Source organism: Phalacrocorax carbo, chromosome 6, assembly GCF_963921805.1.
Source record: "Phalacrocorax carbo chromosome 6, bPhaCar2.1, whole genome shotgun sequence".
Classification (NCBI taxonomy): Eukaryota; Metazoa; Chordata; class Aves; order Suliformes; family Phalacrocoracidae; genus Phalacrocorax; species Phalacrocorax carbo.
Window position 1 is genome coordinate 45,468,164 of NC_087518.1, and position 18,761 is coordinate 45,486,924.

At 43.5% G+C, this 18,761-nt stretch overlaps 2 protein-coding genes across 3 annotated transcripts; one reads left to right on the forward strand and one right to left on the reverse strand.

Annotated features, from left to right (window-relative positions):
* Positions 1-2,613: 2,613 nt before the first annotated feature.
* Positions 2,614-9,042, reverse strand: TCEANC2 (transcription elongation factor A N-terminal and central domain containing 2). Its single transcript, XM_064455049.1, has 4 exons — positions 8,881-9,042; positions 7,248-7,389; positions 5,685-5,878; positions 2,614-3,834 (listed from the first exon to the last, which is right to left on the reverse strand). Exons 1-4 carry the CDS (start codon positions 8,980-8,982, stop codon positions 3,646-3,648), a joined length of 627 nt encoding a protein of 208 aa, XP_064311119.1. The 5' UTR covers positions 8,983-9,042; the 3' UTR covers positions 2,614-3,645.
* An 81-nt stretch (positions 9,043-9,123) lies between these two features.
* Positions 9,124-18,147, forward strand: TMEM59 (transmembrane protein 59). Of its 2 annotated transcripts, none has more exons than XM_064455047.1 (8): positions 9,124-9,405; positions 12,062-12,167; positions 14,294-14,388; positions 14,586-14,738; positions 14,998-15,082; positions 15,403-15,484; positions 16,287-16,395; positions 17,185-18,147. In XM_064455047.1, the coding sequence occupies exons 1-8, from the start codon at positions 9,208-9,210 to the stop codon at positions 17,338-17,340; spliced, it is 984 nt and encodes a 327-aa protein (XP_064311117.1). In that variant the 5' UTR covers positions 9,124-9,207; the 3' UTR covers positions 17,341-18,147. The 2 variants fall into 2 exon arrangements, with proteins under 2 accessions (XP_064311117.1, XP_064311116.1); XM_064455046.1 differs by having other exon boundaries at positions 9,132-9,405; positions 15,400-15,484.
* Positions 18,148-18,761: the final 614 nt, after the last annotated feature.

Here is an 18,761-nt window from a genome sequence, read left to right on the forward strand (position 1 = left end):
AGCTAGTGCAGAACAGTGCACAGCGCTGGGAGAGGCCATCCCTGGCCTCCTGCTTTATCCATGAGCCACACAGCTCTGGTCTCCCTGCTGGCTGTGCTGGCCAGGGGAGGGAAGGAAGAACTGGCTGTGCTCAGCTTTAGCTGGAGGAATAGCAAACTGCTTCCTAGGCATATGCCTAGGCAGAAATAAATGCAGTTGTGTAGCTGAGATTGCTCCAAGGAGGGTGGAATCTGGTCTTTATAGCATAATTAAAAGCTTGATTACTGTCAGGTATTGGGTATCCCTGTCACATTCAGCATCGGTCTTTGAGAAAATGAAGCCCTGTGTTGGCCTGTTGCTTTTTTGTCTATTTTGGGCTTCCTTTCCTACCTTCCTTTCTGGTTTTGTCCTTAACCCATTCCCTTGTTCTCTGCATTTCATCCTGTGCTGCACATCTCAAGTCCAGCCCTCAGGGATCTTTTCCAGTTCCTCCAGACAGTCAGTTTTATGCAAAGTTGAGTCTGTGAATCTTCAGCCCAAATGATACTGCCAGCTTTAACATCAAGTTGCAAGAGCTGGACCCAGAGCTATATGCTTAAATCCCTTCAAAAACTAGTTGGGCAAAGGTATTAGCCATAAAATAAACAAAATTCATAGGAGAGTTTTCTCCTGGTGTGTGGTAACTCCGCATCCCTGAAATTAATTCCCAAAAGTAAAATACTTGGCACATTGAGAATGATGTTAAAAAAAAAAAAAAAATCTCTGCAATATGTACCCTGAAGAGCTGAAGGTATTCAAAGTAGATCAAACAAATGGGAAAAAAAAAATCCTTCTTCCCTGCAGGCTGCTCTGAAAAGGAAGGTGTCAGGGACCAGGAGAGGGCATGGAAGAAGTTATATGGAAAAGACGGGCCTGGCAGAGCTTTGCTTATATCCCAAAACAGAGTCTGATGGCATAGGACAGACTGAGGTTGTAGTTTGTGTGGAGCGGAAGAGCTCATGTGCACCTCTAAGTTGTTCCATGCTGTCTGCAGATCTGGGGGGGGCAACGGCTGTCCCACAGCAACCCCAGCTGACGTCTGGACAGCCTGTACGATTACGATGAATGGATGTCAGGCAGGCCTGCTGACAGCGGCTTGTACCTCTTTTGGCTTGCACCACTTCAAAAGGGATGCACAAAGGATGAGATGCAGCCAGGTTTTAGGTTTGCTTTTTTCCTAGATACACCTTGAGGACAAGGCTGGCATTCCCCACCACCTTCCCATTCCTCCACACATTGCAAACACCACAGGGGTGCTCTGGGCCTGGGAGGTCCTTCTTTATGTCTATGTTGCTCTTACTTTTAAATTTTACAGTGCTGTATCATGAATGGAATTCCTTCCATGGGACTGTTTACTAATAAAAGGGGAAAGAATCATCCACATCAACTTTCCCCTCTCTCAGTTGCTTCCCAGGGGTGAACTGTAAAAACAAAAGTGGATCTTGCTGAGTTGCTGTTTTCAGAGCAAAACTGTCATTGCTATAGAGCAGTTCACTTTCAGACAGCAACTGTCCTCAGTGGTTACCCGCACTGTGCAACACAAATTGGGTGATTCCTGGACCTGTCCTGCAAACAAATGCACAGCACAGCACAAACTGGCTGTGTCTTCAGATAAGTCAAAGTTCTCTGACAGTATCTGACCTACATGGGAAACTTCTCTGGCTTGGCTTTCATTAGAACCAGAAGTTCCTCATTTTCAGGATTTTTGCTTCTCACATGTTACCTAAATAGAGAAAACACAGCCCAGCACCAGGAACAGAAAGCTGAAAATAAATACTACAGGTTTTGGTGTTGCAGCTCTGGAAGCAAACCTTGGGTTGTTCATTGATCCTGAACCCCTTCCATGGCAGTCCAGGATACAAGCATTCAATTACAGCTGTGCATTTAAAGTTATTTAAAAGGAAAATGGAGCTGATGACTTGTAAAAAATAAATTGAGGGTTTTCGCATCTCTTGCTACAGCCTAGTCAACAAGTGTTAAGTCTATATTGATGTATTATCCACGTAGTCACCACTCACATACCCACCAGTTTGTCCCATATTGCCTCTAACTCACTTAGCCTTAACTTTCTGCAAACAAGGTGTCTGTAGGCCAGGGCATCACTGTTTTCAGAAAAGCCAGAGGTTTGAAGGTACCATCACAATGTGTACAGAAAAAAAAGGGGTCTTGCGCTGGCCCAAGCAAACCAAACAGGATTTAGATGTTCTTAAGAGAACCTGCAATTATCAAATGAAATCTAGGGAGTTCAACACCTTGGGAAACTCTCAAGAGTTTCACTAGCTTTAGTGTCCAGAGAAGAAGAAAGCTTTTAGCAGGTCCACATAATGACAGTCCCATTTTAGGATGAAGGCTAATTCATAGTTTTCCCACTGCATTATTTGTCCTTCAGTGACTCTTCTGAAATGAGTGCTGAGCACAACTGATCAAAGGACACTTCCTTCTGGTATATTAGACTTCAATTCCCATGACTATGAACAGGCAGGTTTTACTCATCCCCATATTTGGTCCTCTCTACCCTGACAGCTCAGAAAATGGTTTGTGAGCAGTCCCTTGTGTATGCACACACACACAGAGAACAGAGAGCACTTTATCACCTACCAGTAGAGAAACACTGTGCCTGTCACAGCTTTAATAATAGCTTATGGAGAACAAGACAACTTATGACACTGAAGAAATCAGAGCAAATATGAAAGGCAACACTTCTAGTTTTTAATAACTAGAATGAATTAAAACAATAGTTTGTTGCTTAAATTTGTTCACACAATAATTCTGAACCATGTTCCTTTTGGAGGAAAAAAAAGCCTTTAAAAGGAGTATTTTGCTTATAAACTAATTTTATTTAGAAAATTCAAGGGTTTTTTCATATTAAAGTACAAGCACCACATTTAAATAATGAGTGAGGTATGGAAGTCTGAGCAAGCTGTTCATTAAACACAGAGGCATTTGATAGCACCTATACTCCAGGGCATTTTGATTTTCACCCCAGGGCTTTAGAAAATGCCCACAATCACAGGATGACTGAGTCTATGAAATGGTGGATAGCAAGTTATTGAAGCCCATTTTGCACCCAGCTCTAGAATGCAGCACAGGGAAATCACCTGGCTTGGCAAAACAGCTAGCTCTTGCCACAGGCAGGGCCCAGCTGCCGCAGACGCGGCCAATTTAGGGTAAACTAGAGTTTGCAGTTATCCAGCAAGAATCTCCTCCCATGGATCAATTACCCTGATTTCCCAGTATTTCCTACCAGCACAGCACAGAGCTGCTCTGTTATGTTATTCAGCTGATTACACCTGAAGATCCACATCAGGGATGGAGCTAACCTGAGGTATGACAAACACGCAGAAGTGAGAAACAAGCGAGTCAGCAAGGATGGTTTTGTAGCAGGAAAATATACAGAGGAATAGAAGAAACTTTTCTTGCAACAAGCCCACAGGGATTTCTACCAAGTCAGATTTACAGCACCAGTTTCATCATTCGCAGTTCTCGTCTTCAGCGGCCCTGCTCATAGAGCGGTGCCCGGTGAGTCACCCTGTCAGCACTTCTGCGCTCCTGTCACGGCAGAAAGGGCTCCCAGTTCCACAGAGATGTAGGCACATGAAGTTCTCACTCAGGATCAAGCATGACACCTCACTTTTTATGGCTCTGTACAAATGCAGGGACAGTAAGCGTGCCAGTCTTGACTTCTGCTCGGATTTCAGGTTTGTGCTTTAACGAGAAGACAAGAGCTCGCACCATTCTGCGATACGGTGCGCTAATGAGACGGGAAGAGAGATGAAAAGCTTCTCGCTCAATATTTTCAGCCAGCGGGTGATCAATCTGAAAACAGCAAAGTATAAAATTAGATCTTTACATTTAATGAGGAGACCAACTGATTGAAATTGGAGTTTGGTCCTTTTCAATGTTTCTTCATTAATCAGCTTAGATTCAAGGAAATCTACTTCCCATCACAAGTGTAACAGGAAGAGCAATTTAATTCCACCCTAGCAATTAAGGAACAAGGCAACGTGGTCAGTAGCAGGAAACATATCCACATCTCCAGCTGGGTGGCAGTACTTTGCCATTACAACAGGAAGCTAATCTGCAACTAGCTTTGGGTATCAAGCTCAACTGCAATTATAAGCTATGTTGTACTGTCTCCATAACACTCACTTTTGATCTTGCTCACATAAGGTACCTTGGATACTATTTTAAACTTCATTCCAACAGCAACCCTAAGACTTGGCAACTCTGCCTGGTGCTATAAAGGGAAATGTGGGCTCTCTGTCTGTAGAAGGAGGTGTAATTAAGAATGCAGAAAGGGATTTGCTGAATGTTAATTAGGTAGTTATTGCTTCAACATGTGCCAAAACCTGTAATTTAGCACAACTTAGAAAAAAATCCCCCACCCATTAAGAAATGGTTTTAATTTCACTTCTGCCTTTTGTGATGGGGAATCTCCCATGCTTTGCATGCAGGAGATTTCAGCATGCCAACCAGTATTCCTCCAAGTCCTTTGCCCGTTCCTGTTTTGCTACCCATCAATAAACTGCTGCTCTGCTGGGCAGCACTAGAAGCCCCTTGGATCCATTCAGCCCTGCCCTGCCCTCCCTTCTCCTTTTTGTCAGCCTCTCAAGCATCCCTGCTCCCCATTTGCTGGACCTCTGTGGCTCCCCTGCCTATATATGCTGTTCCTCTTCTGCTGTAGGCTCCACTTACACATATGGTGGTAACTGCAAGTCAGAAGGTTAGTTTTCCTTGATGTACTTTCAGATGAGTCCAGTTCAGAGGTGGTCCTGCTTTACCCAATACTACTTGCTTTAGGGTGATACCATTGCCTTTACATCCCATAGATTCAGACTTTCCTACCAGTCTTATCACCATGCATAGATGTGCTTTCCAAGAACTAAGCTTGACCCAGTGCCGTGGCAAAGGTGGGCTCCCACCGTTCTGAGGCATTCCCACAGCAAACCATCCATTTGTGCTGCCTCAGTCCAGATGGACTGGAAGATGGAGAGGTTGTTCTCATAGCTAGCAAACACATAGCTTTGAAAATCGAGTGCTAATCACTTGACTTGCCATTTAAAGGATAATTAATGAATAAATTAAAAAGGAAAATTATTATGGTATTTCATAGACCAAGCAAACTAGTCATTAAACCTTACAGCAAAGCCCTGTTCATTTACTTAAAGATACCTGAGGGATCTGGTATTTATCACCACTTTATATACTGTCAACCTTGCCTCTGTTTTTGCAATAGATTTAAATTTACAAATGTTTAATTACTTAAATATGAAACACCCAAAAGGTTCCAGTGTTACTTTCACAGCTGTTAAGTAGTAGGAAAACCTTTCTATTAACTTCCTCCTTCTCTTGTACAACCCAACCGCATTAGATACACAACTATTCTGTTGACTGGTTATATAAATGAGAGCAAATACACGTCACTTACAATTAGTACATTTACTTCGTTAACAGCCAAAAAAAAAAACCCTACTTTGAAAACAAAGCTACTTTTAAGTAGGGAGGTGAAGGAAATCACTGAAAATAGGAACAGATCATCCGGTCCAGTCTCCACTCTGCAGGCAGGACCAGCTTTACAGTAGCTATGGCTGAAAAAAGGTTTGTTTAACTTGTTCCTATACAAGAAGTAACTATTTGAGCCAAAGACAAATGGATCTGAACACTACCTCTAGATCCAGGGCTTCACAAAGCAGCTTCCGCGCGTTCTTTCTGAAAGCCTCGGTCTTGGGATCGCTCCTGACCTCTATTGAGGGCTTATTTGAATGGTCTTTGATGAAAGTTCGCCACTCCATGTAAACATCTTTGGCAAGGCTGGCCACATCGTGATCTGAATGTTTGCGCATCTTATTCACTGTGTGACCTAGAAAACAGCAACATCTCCTTCAGCTTTGGTAGGTGGACAAAATAGAGTGGACACCAGTCAAATCATATTGGTGCTAAAGCAGCCACACACATTTTTTTCTTCACGCAGTGTCAGCAAAACAACCAGAGCACTGACACAAATATAAATATAAAATTATTAGGAATGAATTATTAGGAATTAAGCCTGAAGTTGTCACTCCTTGATTTCTGCAGTGATTTTTGCCTGAGCAAGGAATTAACCTATACATGTGCAAATTACCTTCCCAAGTCACCAAGGTGTGGTGATGCAATATAGGGCTATGTTAATTTCCTACACCGATACTACATCTGGTGAAAGTTTGTAAGACTGGCCTACAAAGAATGCCGTTTTTAAACTGAAAACCCCTTTAAGGAAGCAGATGTTGCTGGTGATGGCTATTGCATTTTAACACGCAAACATCACAGTGACTCCAAGCAGAATCTTTCCAATCGATGGGGCCTGCAAAGAGGGTTTCCTCTGAGAGCTGACAAAAGCGACCTTCTTCCAACAGGGTAATTCTCTCTGACCACTAGCACTGTTGGCCAGGAGATGTCACTGTTAGGCTTTGGTGGCTTTTCCAGCCAAGCTGCATTAAGGCAGGCAATGGGAAAAAAAAGTCTCCAGAAAAGCCTGAATGAGTTGAACATGGCAAATGAAACGACAATGCAGAAGTAAGGGGAAGGGGGCAGACCACATCTCCTTGTCTAAGGCAAGGGGGGCCCTCCGAATAGAGATCCAGCTGCTCTAATGGCAAACAAAGGCCAGCACAACCGTCTCTGGCGCCAGGATGCTCTCCATAAACAGGAAAGGCGGGACTGTGTGGTCTCACATTATCCCTCCCCCAAGTCCTACAGACAAGAGCATAGGGCTGTGTCATTGCCTGGAGCTGCCTGTCCGACGGGGATTTCTCAGCATGAGGATGCAGTCAGCAGTTCTGCGCCAATCCGAGATGAATTTCTCACTCGTTCAGAGTATTCAGCCAAATCAGGTCAAAGAGATGAGCCACATCTCAGACGGCAAAAGAGCACTCTGCCATGCCCCTGACAGGTAGCAGGAGAAGGGATAACACACACAGGTGCCCAAGAAGAGCTCTTCAGAAATCTGACTACAGAAGGGGTGATTTGGAAATAAGCAAGCAACCTGGGAGGAATTAGAGCATAGCTGACTTTTTCAGTACAAATATTGAAAACTGCAGGCTGAATACCAATTTTTATTTTATTCAGCGGCTGGATAAATCTTTTGAGACCACAACTACACTAATTTCTTAATAAGCTTGCAAGGCAGTCTCTCTTGACAAGGCAAGCAGACACAAGACAAATATTCACGGTCTAGATCAGACAAGATGTACCTATTCTTGTTGAAAGTAACACTTCCTTGGAAGGTATTTTCTTCTTCAGCTCCTCCAAAGCTTCGATCAGATTCTCTTTTGGTTGCCCAGGAAGCTCAAGCATAGACTTCCATCGTTTTATGTCTTCCACAACCACAACCCTCTGGAAAAGAGATGAGCCATTAGGAAAGTGGAATATTCTTATTATAAATAAGGACACTGGCTTCACCTCAGCTAATGGGGCTGTTATCAACACATGAATTATTGATTATGTCATGAAACAGAGCACAGAATACATGACTGTTCAGAATGATGAATACTTGCTTAAGATTAGCACCCTACAGTAAACCAAGACAGAATTAACTAGAAGGCAAAGCGAGATGCTTAACCTTGGTCTGCCAAACTTAGGGCACCTAACAGCAAATGTCTGCCAGAAGAGAAGTGTTTTGAACTTAAGGGGTCCATAGTATAAATGTCTCTTAATAGAAAAAAGGATAAGAGGGAGGCAGCTAATTATCTTTAGCAGCCTAGCAGAATCCAAATCCTGCTCAGACTGGCTTTAAATTTAAAATAAGAGCAGAGAAAGAAACAAAGCATTAGGGAGCATGAACACAAACTAACATACACTGGCCGCTTGCACAATGGCTTTCACCCAAAAACACCTGTGTTTTTTCCACAGACATTGACAGAACAGGGTACAAACAGTGCAAGTCTCGTACTTCAGATGCAACGTGTCTTGCAAAGATTCAGCAGTGGTCAGGCAGCTGGGGTGCTTTGCACACCATTCTTTTGCTTTCTACCTTACATTAATAAGCTGTTTGGCACAACATATGCTTTCGTGTTCCGTTTCTACAAACAGGTGGCAAAGAGGGGCTCTGCTCTTATGCAGGTCTCATGCAGGACCACCGTGCAAACAACAGAAGGGCTTTCCTTGCTGGGAAGAAAAGTGGGCCAGCTGGCAATATTGAAGCTAATGGTGCCAGCTGACTGAACTCAAACCATGTGCCCAACCTGACCCTACACCACACCAAACACGTAGGAAGGGCCCACATTATAACCTGTCTCAGTTTAGGAAGCCCCTCTGAATTCAGCACAGCCACCTGCATCTCGCCAACTTCACTTCCTAACGCGCCCACCCCGCTCTCTGTGAGATGCCACCTCAATGCTGCCAAGATTTCAGCAAAGAACTGGAACAACAGGTGAATCCCTGCGTGGGCACAGAGTGACTGCTGGGAAGGCTCACCGGGATTAACACCCTCCCCACCCTCCCTGATAGTACAGGACATTATTTTGGGTTTAATTTAGAAAACGTTCCTCCCGCTGTCGCCCCACGCCGCTCAGCTCCATGCAAAGGCAGGGTGGCGGCCTGGCGAAGGCCTGACACCCCTTCTGCTGTCCGAGGGGCCCCAGGGCCAGCCCCGGCTCCTCCCGGGGTGCCTCTGCCGCCCTTGCACAGGGCCTCCGGGGAGCAGCGCGGCCCTGCCCCAGTGCAAAGCCGAGGAAAGCCTCGTGTCGTGCCCTCGGAGGCAGCGGCCCCACAGCAGCACCCGGTGGCACGGAGTGAAGAACCTTCCCTCAAGCCCTGCAGGCCGGGGCGAGCCGCACCCCGCTCCGCCCCGCCCCGCCCCAGTGCCGGCGCCCAGCGGTGACTTGCCTTGAGGGACTCGAGGGTGGCCTGGCGGTAGGCGCGGGGGGCCGGGCCGGCCCGGCGGGGGCTCTCTGGGCCGCAGGCCCTGCGTATCACGAACCGGTCCATCCTCCCGCCTCACCGCCCCGGGGCGGTGCCCCTCGCCCGCCCTCCCGGAAGCCTCGGCCCCGCCCTTTCCGCCGCGTAGTTCCCGCCGGCGGTGAGGGCCGACGGGATGGCTGCGGCCGCCCCGCAGCACGGACTATATCTCCCAGCAGGCACGGCGCGGAGGAGGGGAGGAGGGTAATCTCGCAAGAGTGCCGCGGCGCTCGCTCCCGTCAGCGGAGCAGGAAGATGGCGGCGCAGCCGGGCAGCCTCCTCTGCCTGCCTCTCGCCCTGGTGCTCCTGGTGGGCAGCGGCGGCAGCAGCAGCGCTCGGGCGGCTGGGCCCTTGCCCGCCGCCTCCTCCGAGGCTTTTGACTCCGTGCTGGGCAACACGGCGTCGTGTCACCGCGCCTGCCAGCTGACCTACTCCCTCCACACCTACCCTAAGGTACGGGCGGGCCCTGCCTCACAGCTCCCCGCGGTGGGGCCCCGTCCCGCGCTTGGCCCCGTTCCCCTGCCCCTCCTCCCTCCCCCGAGAGCCCTGCGGTGGCTGGCGGGCGGCGCGGCCCCGGCCCCCCGGCGCGGTGGCCCTGGGCCCGTCGCCTGCCCCATAGCCGCCCCTCTCCCACGGCAGGCCCGTGTCCTCCCTCGGGCAGGAGCCCTTTCCGGGGCACGTCCCGTGCATGGTTTCCCAAGCAGTGTTGGAAGTGTCTAACGTGAGCACGAAGGAAGCTCCTGCTCGCCGTGCTCGGGTGCAGTGAGCAGCCTGCTGCTGTTGTTCCGTGGCGTTTCTCATCTGGCTTGGAGCTCCTTCCCCTCAAAGCAGGGAATGCAGTGGCTTCGCTAAAGATAGATACCTTATTTTGAAAATAGGTGGTTAGGCTGCAGCTTGCCAAAGGAATGCCGCTTTCAAAGTATAGCTTTGTTAGTGCTGGGTACTTTTGTGGGTTTTGGAGGATTTGCTGCTTTTTTTTCCCCCTCTGTTCCTAAAGAGGCAGCTGTAATTTGACTTGGGCTGTTCCGTATTTTTGGGCACTAAAACAGTGCTGTGCCCATGACAGGCCAAAGATCCTGAGTCAGGGCGCTAGTGTGACACTTGGATATTGAAAGATGAAGTGCAGATGATAAACAAGTGGCTTGTCAGAACCTTCAGTCTGTGTTTTATTCACTTGCATGGATTTTTTTTCATCCCATGGTAAAATACTGAAACAGTATCTAATGGGAACCTGATTTCATACTCTGGAGTTTGCTGTTGGTTCAAAGCTTTGTAAACCTTTAACCTGGTTTGCATTTGGAAAATCTCTTACCCGAAATCTCATCCTTCCTGGTTCTTTCTTGGCAATATACTTCATTGTGGGCTGCAGCTATGTAGCAGGTTGAACTCTAAATGACGGGAGTTCTTTGCCCCATCTTTGAGATTTCGCGAGGGCAGCGGACCAATGGAAGCAGTGACAATGTTAGGTAATAGGGCTTTGCTTTCACGTGAAACTTAAATTGGATTTTGTGACTCTAGCTGATATTGGTATCCTCAAGGGAAGTAACAGGGAGTTTTGTGGAATACAAATAAAGTTACACCTGCACTTATGGTGTATTTTGGTGCCTTTGTGTGATGATAGTGAAGAGAAATAACTAAACCTGAGAAATTAGGACTAAACATTAAGCTAATATATTTCCATACTGTTTTGGCACAGAGCTCTCATTTCTATTAAAGGACTCTTTCAAGTTCAGGAAAAGCTGATAATTCTGTGATTTTTACTGTACTTTTGAATTCTTTGTTGTGTGGTGTTGGAGTTGTCGCGTAATACACCCACCTCTTCCTTTACTTGTAGTCTTTCTTCCATTTGTCGCAGAACTACCAGTTGAATTGAAAGAAATTGTTTTAGTTTTCACTGGAAAGGTAAGACAAGCTTCATTGAGACTTCCATGGAAGGCTGCCATAGACATCTGTCTGCTAAAGCTAATTCTGCCTGGATAACGAAGTACAAAACATGCTTTTCTGCAAAAGCATAACTATCTTAGCCACCTTGTCAGTGTTGTTAGGGTTAAGCTTTGATTTTCATTCACAGTTTTCTACTTTGGTGCCTTTAAAGCATGTGAACTTGTTCTCTCAGAGACAAACAATGTCCGGTTAATTTACAAGAGGTTATACAGAAGGTGTGGTATGTTTGTTTTCTGTTAAATTAAATCAGAGTCCATCTTCCACCTGTACAGTAACTGGATGCAGTCATCTGAGTGGTTATGTGGTTAGTGGTTTTCATGGGTCTGATTCATAACAGGATATGATTGTAAGCAGGAGCGCTCACATAATAGAGGCTGGCTTTAGTTCTGTGACATGGAGAGCACTGTATGTCGAAGGTGCATGTCCATCCCTTTGGTATTGTGGACAGAAGAAAAACTAGGTGTAATACTAGGTGTAGGTTTTCTATATTTGCATGATTTTAATAGTTGCAGTGAGGAAGAACTTTTCCCCTTCGGTTCAATACAATAAATAAAAATGTGTGTGTGGAACTGGTTTGGCAAGTTATCAGCACCTTGGTTAACTGCTTTAGTACATCAGAAGACAATCTCTTATTCTGACAATTCTGTTGTAGTTCTGATTGGAGTGTGGTAGATACATTGTCATACGCTGTCAAAATGAATCTTTTGGGGTTTTTTTGTCCTCTCCTGTTCAGTTCTACTGTTTGAGTTCTGAGATAAAAGACTACCTGCTCTTTGTGGGGTTAAATGTCAGTAGGTCTTTTACAGCCATATCTTTTATTTTTAAAAGCTACACTTTTAAAAAAAATGTGGTGCAACTTTGCTTGTGAGTTGTAGGACTGGAATTACAAAACAGCATTTGCCATTCCAGCTCTGCCCACCACAGAATGAAGAGCTCTGTTTGAAATAAATCAATAGTTGTACTACAGTTATAAGAACTGTAGCTTGGTTTTATTTCAGATGATCCAGAGTGTCATGTTTAGTTAGCTTGTAGGTCTAGTGGAGGGAAAGAGGATGGTGCTCTGGTGGGTGACTTTTTATAGCACTTCCAAAAAAAGAAAAAATTTTGTTTTCTGACAACTTATTCTTGAATGGAGGGATGCAAGCCTTTTCTTGTGCCTTCCCAGGAAGAGGAACTGTACGCGTGCCAGCGAGGCTGCAGACTGTTTTCCATTTGTCAGTTCGTGGACGATGGCATTGATTTGAATCGAACCAAACTAGAATGCGACTCTGGTAAGACTTCAGTATTCCTTCAGCATCCTGTAATGTGGAGACATAACAGAAGGAGGAGCAGGAACATCTGAAAGGGCATTGTTAAATTGGTGGGATTACTTCAGTTGCTTTCTGGTTTTAACAACTTCTTAAAGTTTATGTACAGGATATTTTAAAAAAAAACACAAAAAACTAAAAAACCACACAACCTTAGGGAAAGGTTGTCTGTTCTCTGAGTTTCTCCTTACCTGATCCTTAGTGTTGCTGTTTTCCTGAACTTCTTAAGTATCATCAGTCTCTGTAAATAAATGAGAAATACTTCACTTTTTCTAGAAACAGTTTGTCACAGAAAACAAAAAAAATGACTGGGGAAAAAATCCAGTCAAATTAACACTTTTCCTTTAATAATTCCGTGCAATAATTGGTCCCATTTACAACTCCCAACAAATTTGTAGATACAAGTGAATTGTTCAGACAGAGTAAGGACACAGATCTTAATGTTCTGTCTGCCTTGTAACTTCTGGTCTGGGCTACATCCTGAGGTTTACTTACAGCTAAACTCTTGGGAATGAGGTACGTGTTTTGTTTGAAATAGGCCATTAAATACTTGTGACTAATTCTCTCAGATTATCTGTGTTAGAGCAAAAATTTCACTGTGAGGATGAAATATGTTAATGATAGGCTAATTAATACTGGTTTTGAAATTGTATAGAACTTTCATCCAATAATATTGATTCACAGTTTTACTCAGAGGTTAAGTGGGACATAACCACCCAAAGCAGGAAAGGTAGGAGCTCTCCATCTATATTTCCAATACAATTAAGCACCAGGCCAGCACTCAAAGAAGGTTTTTATCCTCTCAGTAGCTCATAAGAACAAGAGGGCTAGTGGCCAGCTCAGAGAGCTGATGGAAGGTACGCAAGTAGAAAGGCTGACGTGCAGAGATGCTGATGTGATAAAAAACTGCATTAAATACTCTAGAAATGGGCTAATGCTCTGGTCTGTCGTACACTGTGTATAGCTGTGATACAGCATGTCAATCTAGTTGTCAAATCACACATGAAAGTGTGCTATAAAAAAGAGTAATATAGCAGTAGACCACATGTAGAGGTAATTGAACAGTTGCTTACTTTCCGGTTTAACTCTCCTTCCTAAGGCTGTTGTCTTTTGCTGGCTTATGTTCTGTAATCTGTTACACTGGTTGGTGCCCTGACTAAGTATTCTGTGCTTGGCAAGATACGTCTTGGCTGATCTGCTCAATTCTGTCTTCTGATGCTTCTTTCTGCCTACAAACACTAGTTTGGTGGCAGTTTTACCATAGAACTGCTGTTCAGGTGCTATGAGCTGCACACTCAAATGTTTGGCTGCTGATGCCATGCTGTTCTTAGCCTTTATGGTGGACCATTTGTTCCTGTAGAAAACTGGGAGAGCTACTGTCCTCTGTGTTGCTATTTGGTTTGAGTCTTCGGTTCTAGTAGTACTGCAACAGTGTCCATCTAAGCTTTAGTGTTTTGGGCAAAGCCTATGCCCATTATTCTCTCTGAATAATTTAGATTTCTTGGCCTTTATGGTCTCTAGTGAAGAATTAATAGAAGCTTTCTGTAAAACAAAGAGTTGGCTTAATTTATCATAAAAAAAATTATTCCATAATACTTTCAATGCAGTTTCTGTATTCCTCAGATTAGCAGGAAAATGCTCCTTTGGTTTTCCTGTGATACCTTGACTTCTGTTGTTACCTCTAAGGGATTTAAAGGACCGATGGTCCCTCTATTCTTCTTAGGATTCCAACACTGTTCTCTGAGGTAAAAACTCAGGTTTTATGTGACATGTAGAGGAAAAACTACAATTGTAGTGGGAGGATCAATGAAAATTCTCATTCCTGAGTTTGTCCAGGGTAATTTTCGTGATTGGTTGCTCTGATTGCATTCAGATTTCAACTACCTCATCTGTCTAAGCTCTGATTCCTGAACCTTCATTAGGCCCCAGAGCAAATGCTACCCTTGGAGTGACTGCAATATCTTTTCCATGCAAAGAGGATTGTCACTCTTTTAACTGCTGCTTTGTTTCTGATCCAACTTATACTGAAAATGTTTTCCTAACTAAAATGCAGAATTTATCTTCTCATTTGGGGAACTTCTTCCTTGCAGCCTGTACTGAAGCATACTCCCAATCTGATGAACAATATGCTTGCCATCTTGGATGCCAGAACCAATTGCCATTTGCTGAGTTAAGGCAAGAGCAAGTAAGTAGATGACATGTTTTTCAAATACCACCTACTTGTTTTCTGTTCAGTGTCTTCCCTTTTTTAAATTTCTTCAAATGGAAGATAAATCTTCCTAAGGACTGAAATCTAGACATCGGGTAAGGGGTGAGCAAGAACATGACTTTTGTTCTTTCATATAAAAACAAACGGAAAACCAGTTAATGCTGTGCTTGCAGTTAATGTCCCTGATGCCAAGAATTCATCTCCTCTTTCCTCTGACACTGGTGCGATCGTTCTGGAGTGACATGATGGATTCCGCTCAGAGCTTCATAACATCCTCATGGACATTCTACCTTCAAGCAGATGATGGCAAAATTGTCATATTCCAGGTGCTTGCCTTTTTTGTTGAGATTAAGGTATTCTGGCTGTTAAAACATTTAACTCTGCTCCTTCCAGTCACAGAAAAGACTATGGAGCGCTATCAGAAGTATTTCGTTTCTGCTAGCATTTCACTGGGCGGGTGGAAATCTAGCCTATATGAATGGTGCATGTCTTAAGGTTACCTTCCATATTAATTCTGAAACTGTAAATGATCAAGATCAGTGGAAGCCTGCTAGCAGGATCTCCTAACTCCTTATTTTGTTTTAGTCAAAGCCAGAAGTACAGTATGTTCCACAGCTTGATCAGGAAACTGGAGATACAAGAGGATCCTTGTCGCTGAGTAAAACAGCCTGTAAGTTGTTCTTTGTGCTTTGGAAGAGCAAATGCAAACGTTCCCTGTCATGCAAGAAAAAATGAAGTTGCAGGTGGCACACGAAAGCAAATTTTTAGAAAGCTAAAATACAGTTATGTTTGCTGTGTAGACTGCACTAGGCACAGTTAGCGAAGACTGTGGTAGAAACCAAACTCTGCTGGAGGTAGAAACATGCAAGCTAGGGCCGTTTTAAAAGCTTCTTTTTATGCACTCTTTATAGACAAAACTGTGTGGTGGTCAGGTCTTCTCTTACATTTATTGCTTTCCTGACAGCTGTTTCTGCTGTCATATTTCAGCAGACCTACGTGCAGGAAGTTCACAGACATACCGAGGACTTTTTGAAGAGCGGGAAAATGACAGCTTTTTCAAGTGTCTTTCCATGTATGTATATTCTAGAATATCTGTACCTAGTAAGGAGGATAATGGCCTTTCCTCTGTGTGTAAGGTGGCACTGTTGTAGGATGTCAAAGTGCTACCAGTCTGTTGGGTTCAGGATGCATAGCAGTTTAAATTGCTTATCTGTATCTGACTGCTTATGATTGCTGCGTTTCTGTGCTGCCCTCATTATTTGCAGCCTATTCTGCCAACTTTGATTCTCCTTTCCGTTTCAGCTGAATATCATATGGATAATTTCCTACACTGTTTTTTCAGTGTGTTCTGTGAACTGTTTAATCAATCTGTGTTTTGCCTGTTCTTTAGCTCTGGATATGTTTCAGGGCAAAGCACTTCTTTTGTGTTTTGTTTTGGGAGTGTCTGATAGGAAAGACACTGTTGTGTCTCATTTCCAGGCTGAAAATACCCAGTATATCTTTAATAAAGCTTTGCTGAAGATCAGCACGTTGGTTGTTCTTTCCCTTACTCTGTTTACTTTCTCCTTAAAAGTTTACACGTGGTGGATCAGTGAATTGCACCCAAAATGTGTAACAGAAAAATCTATTTTTAAAACTATAAATGGGAGGGTGCTTAGGGCTGAATAAACGGAATCCAGCAAGTCTTTTGTGTTTTTCAAGTCAGCTACTAAATAGGCATTAGAGTATCCAGGAGTCTGAAGTGGGTCTTGTAGCTGGAGGAGCTAGAGATTAGTGAATCAGCAGGAAATGCAGTCAAAATTGAGCCAAACTTTTTAGAGCATGTATTGTCTTGTATTCAGTATATGAAACCTAGTAACATTCTTTCATTTCAGAAATTCCAGCTGGATTTTAACCACTACGCTTGTCCTGTCAGTGTTGGTACTGCTCTGGATTTGTTGTGCGACTGTAGCTACAGCTGTAGAGCAGTATGTTCCATCTGAGGTGACTGTTTTATAACTTAGAATATTTTGAATTTATTTATTATATTACTTTTATGTTACAGCTGTTGAGAGACTAAGAAACATTTGGGGTGAGGTTCAACTAGAAAGAGTAGGGTGTTTTTGTTTTGCTTGGGTGTGTTATTTTATTTTGCAGATGTGGTTAGTGAACCAATTTTGTTATTTAATATTTATATTTTATAGCTGAACAATTCTCGCTCATTCCTGTGGCTGATAGTTGCCCTGAACCTTCCTCAGACAGCCCAGATATGATGTCTTTTGGTTTGTAGCACTCTCCTGTCGACAGCCTTCCGATTACTCTTTACAAATGGAGGCTGCTTCTAACTTCTCTGGAATGAAGCTGTACTCTGAGGGTGAGGTGGTGTAGGTGGAACCCAATGTTGGTTTAATCCAGGAAGATCAATAGTGAGAACAGAAGTGACAGCTTGTTATTGGCAAGCACAGAGTCTGATCAGAGGGGATCTGGCTGAACTAGCATCTCTAGTGCCCAGAGAGATCCCTGCACTTCTGAAATAAGCAAGGCTTAGTATTTGCAAAACTGAAGGAGCTGTTACACAAACACTGTATCTACTGCTTTTCTGGCAGGTTTAATACATTTCTTTTTGACTCAAATCTAGTTCCAGCCACCAACTCCAGTTGTTACAGAAATCCTAGGTTAACTTGGGTGGAAGGGCTGCAGCAATCAGAACCAGTGATGTAGTTACATAATGAAATGCATTTATTCACAGTATGGAGAATCTTTGTATTAAAGTAAATTGTTTAAATATTTCAGAAGCTGAGCATCTATGGAGATTTGGAATACATGAATGAACAAAAGCTGAACAGATATCCAACCTCTGCACTTGTTGTGGTTAGATGCAAGACTGAGGAACATGAAGAAGCAGGACCTCTTCCTACAAAAGTCAATCTGGCTCAATCAGCAATTTAAATAAGTTTCTATTGGATCCAATAGACTAATTCTAACAGAGCTAGCAACTCCTGATTGTTTGTGGTGGTTCTTCAGATACGAAGCTTAGCAGCCAGTCTTTAAATGAAAATAAAGTTACAGAATCAACAAATGTCATGGGATTTTGTTTTCAACCAGTAGTGAAGGTTCAGGCACCTTATTTATGTTTGTTTCCAGACATAATCGCTTTTCACTGGTGTTTGCTATGTGTCTTTTTGCTTACAAAAGCTGTAAGCATGCTCTCCCTACTTCCGCCATGACACTTTCAAACTTATTTGTGTGTTCTAGGATGTAATGTGTACATGCAGAGTTAGCTTTGTAAAGGTATAAGAAACTAAGTAGGCGGGAGATGCCTTTTTAGTGTTGCACTTTCTGTTGTAGTTAAGAGAAAATATTATAAAATTATCTGCTGAAATTTTGTACTTGTTAATGTCCATGCACAAACAACCCTGTCTCCAAAAATAGAAATATATTTTTTCTACAGTGTGGCAATATCCAAGATGGAAAGCATTTGTGAGGTACTGTAGGCTAGAACTCAGTCTGTGAAAGATGGAAAACTTGTTAAAACTTACGACGTATCCCTTCGGACACAGAACATAACATGGTCAATTATTTTGTCAAACTTTACCCTTTAAGTCTTAAATTGCTTGTAAAGTTAGCACCTGTGTTTTCTGAAGAAGTTCTACTTTCTGTTCTTGATCAACTATTCTAGTCTTGTAACTTCATTTACAGAAAAAAGTTGATTCCTGAGAAATGAGAACAGACAAATAAAATTCACTGTACAGAAAATGTTGACTGTATAGCTTTCTGCTATGGTTAATTATTGACCACAACATATATTCAGTATGAAAGCCTGTCTAGTGTTCCTCTCATGCGCAATGTGACCTGATTCTGCTGTATGATTCACTGACTCAACCACAACTAATAATGTCCCTCATATTTCTGATATATTTTTTTTGTGGCTCTTTGAGGAGATTACTGTATGCTGGTTCCCGTAGCATGGCAAGTTGGGGGTGTATGCGATTTATTTTAAGGTCTCTAAGTCTTGGAAAGCTGGCTAGAATGCATGATCTCCATCTTGTCATATTTTGTTGATTATACAGAACCTCCCTTGAAGGTAAAAAAAAAACCAACAACCCAAGACCAAACAACACCTCTTCAGGTTTTGAATTCTGGTGAGAACTGTAGAGATTCGGGAGGGCACACTTGTGTTCCTTCGTTGTTAACACTGGTGCAATAGTCATTCCTACTTCGGCTGTAACGCTGATGCCTGTGTAACTGCCATTAAGCAGGAACGTGCGTTAAGTGGCCTGTAGGCGCTGCTGAACACCCTGGCCTGGAAGCACTCAAGCAGCTTTTCTGTCAATAAGGTTTAAGAGCATTAAGCAATGTTTGTTTTAGCA